This window comes from Aspergillus ochraceoroseus, assembly GCF_002846915.1.
Source record: "Aspergillus ochraceoroseus IBT 24754 chromosome Unknown P175scaffold_5, whole genome shotgun sequence".
NCBI lineage: Eukaryota > Fungi > Ascomycota > Eurotiomycetes > Eurotiales > Aspergillaceae > Aspergillus > Aspergillus ochraceoroseus.
Genome location: NW_024468480.1, coordinates 2,440,979 through 2,449,068, shown reverse-complemented (window position 1 = coordinate 2,449,068; position 8,090 = coordinate 2,440,979). Strand labels below are relative to the sequence as shown.

General features: G+C 29.6%; 1 protein-coding gene across 1 annotated transcript; it reads right to left on the bottom strand.

Annotated features, from left to right (window-relative positions):
* Positions 1-211: 211 nt before the first annotated feature.
* Positions 212-6,846, bottom strand: P175DRAFT_0439477 (uncharacterized protein; the record flags this gene model as incomplete). Its single annotated transcript, XM_040893966.1, has 3 exons — positions 212-367; positions 5,733-5,804; positions 6,745-6,846. Coding segments are annotated over 3 exons (330 nt in total), but the record flags the coding sequence as incomplete, so codon positions are not given.
* Between the last annotated feature and the right edge of the window lie 1,244 nt (positions 6,847-8,090).

The window sequence follows — 8,090 nt, the reverse complement described above, 5'->3', positions numbered from 1 at the left end:
CCCTATATAGTAATATTAGCTGGTGCACGTGATATGCTATATTTAGATAGCTGGTCTGGCTGTAATATATACCAACCTTACTAGGCTAATACTAGATCTGCTGCAAAAATATAGCTTTACTAGATAGGGGTAACATAGCTGTTAAATATACTATCTACATGTGGGTGCTGGCCAATCAGCCTAACTAGGCTATAGCAGGCTAGAAATCCTTCTACAGGTTTAATATTACATGGCATTTATTAATAATAATCCAGTCTAGCTGCCATAGCAACCACTGCCGGTTCAAAAATATGTAGAAATTAGGGTTTTTAGTAAATTTAAACATGACTAGTATAATCATAGCTTTATTAAGAGGGTGGTAGCTTTCCTATAATATATAATAAATCTCTAGTATCTAGTACTACTGTATTAAATTAGCTTATAATAAAATTAATAGAATAATTATAATAGTACAACCCCCCAGGGCAGTATATATAAGTAATATAAATAATATACTTTTCCTGCCCCTAGTAAGTATAATAGCCATAACCAGGCTGGCACTATCCTAGATAGCTTTAATAGCTGGCCTCTACACCTCATGGAATATAATCTCCTGCCTAATTATATACTACAATACCTGCTCTAAATTAGCCGCCTGTAATTATACTTGCTACTAGATCTAGTAGTCTATTACTTGTTCCTCCTACAGGTTCTCCCACTTACCTAATATAGGGTAGTCCTCCTAAGTAAATCCTAAAAATCAGTACTAGTCTATGCTAGATACCTAGAATTTTAACTGCTATATAATAATACTGCCTTTAAACTTAGTTACCTCCTAGCTATATATTATCCTGGCTATATAAAGGGTATAGCTAGCCTGCTTATTTATAATATTCCTAATCTTATTAGGATCTTTATCTACCTCTATAGTAACTATCTCCTACTCCTACTTAACCTATATATTATTCAGGAATACGCTAGATAGATATAAAAAATAATAGCTAATACTTACTATAATATCCCAATAATAAGTAATATTAAGCAGGTATAATAACCCTATACTAGTCTGGCTCTCTTACTTTAATACCTTGTGGAACCACTCACTAGTCTAGTCCTAGCTACTACTAATATTAGGTCCCTATAATCTTGAATTATAGTAGTAACTAGGATAGTAGTATAAGTATTAGTTAGTATAGAATATTACTAGCTACTATATAAATAGTAATACTAACTATAAATACTATATAACTAACTTGCCAATTACTTAGGGTAAATATTAGTAGATAATCTTTATATTATTACTAGTATGGAATCCTTTATAATATATAGTAATAAATACTACTATACTATCCTTAATATATATATTTTAGCACTAGTTAGTCTTAGTATTTATATACTAGATACTTAATAACTCCAGGGCTCATACAGGTACCCCCCTAATTAAATGCACGGCCACTACCAGCTTCTCTTTAAACTAGGCTACCTGCTAGAAATATTTCTAGATCTTAGGACTGCTGACCTCCTTCTAGGTAGTAAAGATATAGGCTATAGCAGGTTCCTATATGATCTAGTCTAGTAGCTAGCTATATCCAGCCACAGGCTACTAGGTCCGCGCATCCTGCAAAAAACTCTAGCTAGGGGTGGCTTTAATAGAGTTATTAAATAACTAATCTTATAGAATGGCAGGCTATTAATCTAGATTAGGTTAGTATAATAACCCTGCTATAAACTCCTGCACAGCCCTAATCAAGCCATGTATGAACCCCTAGAACTTGCCTATAGTAAAACTTATCTCCTTATATAATAACTACTCCTGTCCTATCTAGGTCACATGCCTGGGGGTGATGGTGTTATAATAAATCTTTAATTTAAAGGTCTGCTAATCTAGCAACACCTTTACAGGCCCATGCTGGCCATGAATTATAAATTACTAGACTATCTAGTCTACTCTGGCTTGAAATAGCATTCCCTGGGTTTAGGGAATCTAGTAAATAGGGGCTGCAGGCAGGCTAAGCAGGCTAGATAGTAGACTAGATAGGGGGAATATAATAGGGGTATTAGGTCCCTCTATATACCCTTTATTAATAATGAATCCTAACTCTTTATTTATAGTATCCCCTATTTATGACCCTTGCTCTATAGCCACAGCCTATATATAGATAATCTCTATATACTATAGATCTAGCTATAATACTTTTTATATAAGCATGAAATATATTACTTTTAATATCTAGAAAATAATAGGTGGGTAACTCTTAGGGCCCTACCAGGTTACTTCCCCCTAACCTAATATAGTTATAGCATAGATTAACAAGCTCTTATACTTATAAACCTTAATTTTCTAATTTAGTAACTTAATGCAAAACTCTAAGCATATAGTCTTGATTATAGTTATAATAAATAGCTAGACTATGGGGGGCTGATCCTTAACCTCTATAGGATTAGGACTGTGCCAGGATTCCTGCATAGTTATTTACTATAATTACTATTATGTTTTCTACTACTAGGTAGTTATAATATACTATAGCTATTACTTCTATAACTAGTCTATCTATATATAGATAATAAATAGTAAAATCTACTATTATAACTAGATATAATCTTAGATATTCTTCTTATTTATATACACTTGCAATAGCTAGTACGGGGTCTGGTGCAGTATAATATATATAGCAGCCATTTAGATCCTATTCCCATACTACTTTACTATATGCTAGCTATACTAGGCCAGTAATTTTATAGTATCCTATACTACACGCATGGTACTGCTCACAGGGTCCTCTAGCTTAGGATTAGGAGTAGCCACCACTACAAGCAGGTCTAGAATATACATATTAGCTAAATACCAGGCCCAGTAGGTCATGCACAGTCATGGATTAGCATCCTAGAGCTCCCTAGTCTAGATAACCTAGGTAGCTACCTCCTACTTGTCCACTACCGCCCGCGCCTTGATCTCCGCGACCAGCTACTCATAAGTAATAATTAGGACAGGTTACTCCTTAAGCTAGGGATCATGCAATAAAATATATACTAAATAGAAATTTTTCTAGCTAGGGAATACCTACTACTAGGTAACTAGGTAGAATAATTACTAAAGCTAGATCTATTATTTCTCCTACTTCCAGGCAGGAATCCCTCTATAGAACTAGTACTAGGTCTAATCATATACTTCTTTCTAGTAATTTCGCATAAATTTAATACTAGTAGTAATATATATATATTACTCTAGTCCCTTACTATAATCATGCTAGTATAATAGCCTGTTAGTATAAATAAAGATAATAGAAACTAGCATGTCTAGTATATAGGGAATATATAAATTATCTAGCTACTAGATAATTCCTGCCTAGCTAGCTACTACCTGAGCAATAGATTAATTATTCTATAGCTTAAGAAAATACTTCTTCTATAGATATATTATAACCTCCTTAGGATAAATACCATGCTAGCACTAGTAATATATAATAATTTATAATATAAAGATCTTCTTAAATAGCTAGTATTCTATAATAAAATATAGATAGGTAGCAGCCAGGTATAGATAAAAATATAATATTAGATAGGAAAACTAATAGAAATACTTAGAGAAATTAAAGTTTAACTAGGCTTTTTAACTAGATAAGCCCCTAATTATTTAGTTTACTAATACAACTAATCTATTACTACTATATATAGCTATCTAAGTCTATCCCCCACCAAATCTTTAACAAAACCCCAACTAACTTTAACATACTACTATATATTTACCTAATACCTACAGGCTCTAAAACTTAGGAATCTATAATTTAAGTAGCTAATCTATATCTAGTAAAAATTTAAACTATAATATATAACAGGTTCTATAGGCATCCTACTCCTGAAAATTAAGCTACCCTATAATAAGTTGACCAATCAGCGCTGGTCCTCCACAAAACCCTAGAGCCACCCTAGTAGCCTTCCTCAACCCTTGTGGGATAGGGAACCCTTACCTACTAATTTCCTTAATTCCTAACTATATATAACCTCTTAATCTTAATTATTAAATATATTTCTAATCCTAATCCTAATTAATTTATATTCTAAATAATATTCTTACCCTAATACTTCTAATCTCCCCCCCTTATACTATAAATCTTACCAAACTTTCTTATATTTTATTTTATAATTATTCTATTATTTATACTAATTTACTATCTTAACTCTTATTATTAAATTCCTATTTTTTTTATATTAAATTTCTTTATTTTTATATTATTTAAAATCCTATACTCTATTTACTCTTATAAATCTAATTATTTATTAAATTTCTTTTTTTACTAGTTTATTTATTTTTATTTCTTAATTAATTTATATTATTACTTACTTTTCAAAATTTATTTATTACTAATTTTATTTACCTGCTATTTTACTTACTACTCTACTAAATATCTTATAAATTATTAATTAAAACTATTCTTTTAATATTTATAATACCTAATTTACTTACTTATTAATTATATATTATTACTAAATCTTAATTATAAAAATATAATTTAAATTTTACCTAAATTAATAGATCTTTCTATTAATTTATAATTTTTAATAATACCTAAATATTAATTACTATTCTAGCTTATCTACCTATATATCTAATATATAATTATAGATGGCCCTATCCTAACCTTACTTAAAATAATATACTACTACTAAATTACTTAATATACTTACTATAATCTCTTACTCTTTCTCTAAACTAAAATATATTCCTTAAATTATATATAAACTTACTAATAAAACTTATATAATATTCCTATATTTAATTATAATTTAATAATTATTCCTTAATATCTATAGTATATATATATTACTACTAATATTATATATTTACTATAGGTTAACTTTAAATAATTAAATAATATAATATATATAAAATTACTATAATATATTCTTAATCTCCCTGTAAATCTACTATAATTAATAAAATATTACCTAAATCTTAACTCCTTGCCTATTAATAATTCCCTACCTGAAAAATACTATAATTAATATAATCTAATATATATCCATAATATAGGGCTTAATAGCCTACTAATTCCTCTTATTAGGGAATACTACATAGCCTTTAATAATCTAGCTATATAAATGCTACTTAAATATATTATATATAGCCTCCCTGTGCGGTCTATATAATATCCTGGTAATAAGTAGAACTAATATACTATACTATATATATAGCTGGTAGGCCTGCCACCCTAAATAAATAGATTAGGGCATGCCACATATATAATAATATTAGAATAGGATATAATCTATCTAGGACTAGACCTAAATTATCTACTACTTAATAGCCTGGCTATTAGGATATTGGCATAAATATAACTTATAGTTACTATCCTGACTACTAGTAGTGTAAATATAATACTAATTTAATTATGTCCAGGCTTCCTACTTAATAAATTCATAATTAATTCTAGCCTGCATGACCCTAGACTGCTGATGGATGGCCGCTAGGGAGTATTGCGGATGGGGTGGAATAGCTGCTAGTATAGGGGCTGCCGCGTGGGGGCTACTTTTATACCTAAACCTGGACCTAGAGGGCACCTAGGATATAAATAAATTATCTGTCTAAATAAATACTACATGGGTAACTAGATAGGGGGTAGATAGGAATATAGGTAGTGCTAATTAAGTGGGTAATAAGGATAGTAGTACCCTAAATATTAAGCTAGGGGCTACTAGGGTTAGTAATATTAGGGTAGGACTAACTAGCTCCTGTACTCCCTACTTAGAATTACATATATTATATAGTAACTCCCCTGGATTAATATCCTAGTACTATTACTAGGAATACTTATTAATAGTCCTATCTAAGTACTAGTCTAATATATATTATTAATATAAAACCCCCTAAATCTCTATATACTACTATATATACTTAAAATTAGCCTTAGTAATCTAGTTAATCTATAGATTTGGGCTATCCTACTCCTAGGGCTAGATAATAATAACTTTGCTAGTAACTCTATTATACCTAGCATGGCTACTTTCCTACCTATAATCTAATAATATTTATAGCTAGCTAATATAAATTATATACTAGATATTAGGGATATTAATCCCCATACTTAATATACTAGTAATACTAATAATCTAGGTCTAGCTAGCCTAGAATTACTACATAATCCTAGCTTAATCTAATACTATATTATAATATAGCTTATATCTAATTTCCTGACTAATAATCTCTACCTAACTCTTGATATTAGTATATATAATAATCTGGCTACCACAGGCCTAGTAGATACATGCCTGGATAAAACCAATCACCCTAGGGGTGGTTAATTACTAGTACAGCTCCTGGGGCATCCCATGTAGTAATATTGGCTAGTGCACGCAGTATGCCATATTTAGATGGCTAGTCTAGCTATAATATATACTAATCTTACTAGGCTAGTACTAGATTTGCTATAAAAATATAGCTTTACTAGATAGGGGTAACATAGCTATTAAATATATTATTTATATATAGGCACTAGCTAATTAGCCTAACTAGGCTATAGTAGGCTAGAAATCCTTCTATAGGTTTAATATTATATAGTATTTATTAATAATAATCTAGTCTAGTTACTATAGTAACTACTACTAGTTTAAAAATATATAGAAATTAAGATTCTTGATAGATTTAGGCATAACTAGTATAATTATAACTTTATTAGAGGAGTAGTAGCTTTCCTATAATATATAATAGATTTCTAATATCTAGTATTACTATATTAAATTAGCTTATAATAAAATTAATAGGATGACTATAATAGTGTAACCCCTTAAAGTAATATATATAGGTAATATAAATAACATGCTTTTCCTACTCTTAGTAGGTATAATAGCTATAACTAGGCTAGTACTATCCTAGATAGCTTTAATAGCTAGCCCCTATATCCTATAGAATATAATCTCCTACCTGGTCATATACTATAATACCTGCTCTAAATTAGCTACCTATAATTATACCTACTACTAGATCTAGTAGTCTACTACCTATTCCTCCTATAGGTTCTCCTACTTATCTAATATAGGGTAGTCCTCTTAAGTAAATCCTAAAAATTAATACTAGTCTATGCTAGATATCTAGAATTTTAACTATTATATAGTAGTACTACCTTTAAACTTAGTTATCTCCTAGCTATATATTATCCTAGCTATATAAGAGGTATGGCTAGCCTGCTTATTTATAATATTCCTAATCTTATTAGGATCCTTATCTACCTCTATAGTAATTATCTCCTGCTCCTACTTAACCTATATATTATTTAGGAATATACTAGATAGGTATAAAAAATAATAGCTAATACTTACTATAATATCCTAATAATAAGTAATATTAAGTAGGTATAATAATCTTATACTAGTCTAGCTCTCCTACTTTAATATCTTATAGAATTACTTACTAGTCTAGTCCTAGCTACTACTAATATTAGGTCTCTATAATCTTAAGTTATAGTAGTAACTAGAGTAGTAGTACAGGTATTAGTTAATATAGAATACTACTAGCTACTATATAAATAGTAATACTAACTATAAATACTATATAATTAACTTACTAATTATCTAGAATAAATACTAGTAAATAATCTTTATATTATTACTAGTATAGAATCTTTTATAATATATAGTAATAAATACTATTATACTATCCTTAATATATATATTTTAGTACTAGTTAATCTTAATATTTATATACTAGATACTTAATAACTCCAGGACTTATATAAGTACCCCCCTAGTTAAATATATGGCTACTGCTAGCTTCTCCTTAAACTAGGCTACCTACTAGAAATACTTCTAGATCTTGGGGCTGCTGACCTCCCCCTGGGTAGTAAAGGTATGGGCTATGGCAGGTTCTTATATAATCTAGTCTAGTAGCTAGCTATGCCTAGCTATAGGCTACTAGGTCCGCGCATCCTGTAAAAAACTCTAGCCAGGGGTAGCTTTAGTAAGGTTATTAAATAACTAATCTTATAGAATAGCAGGCTATTAATCTAGATTAGGTTAGTATAATAACCTTGCTATAAATTCCTGTATAGCCCTAATTAAGCTATATATAAACCTCTAGAACTTACCTATAGTAAAACTTATCTCCTTATATAATAATT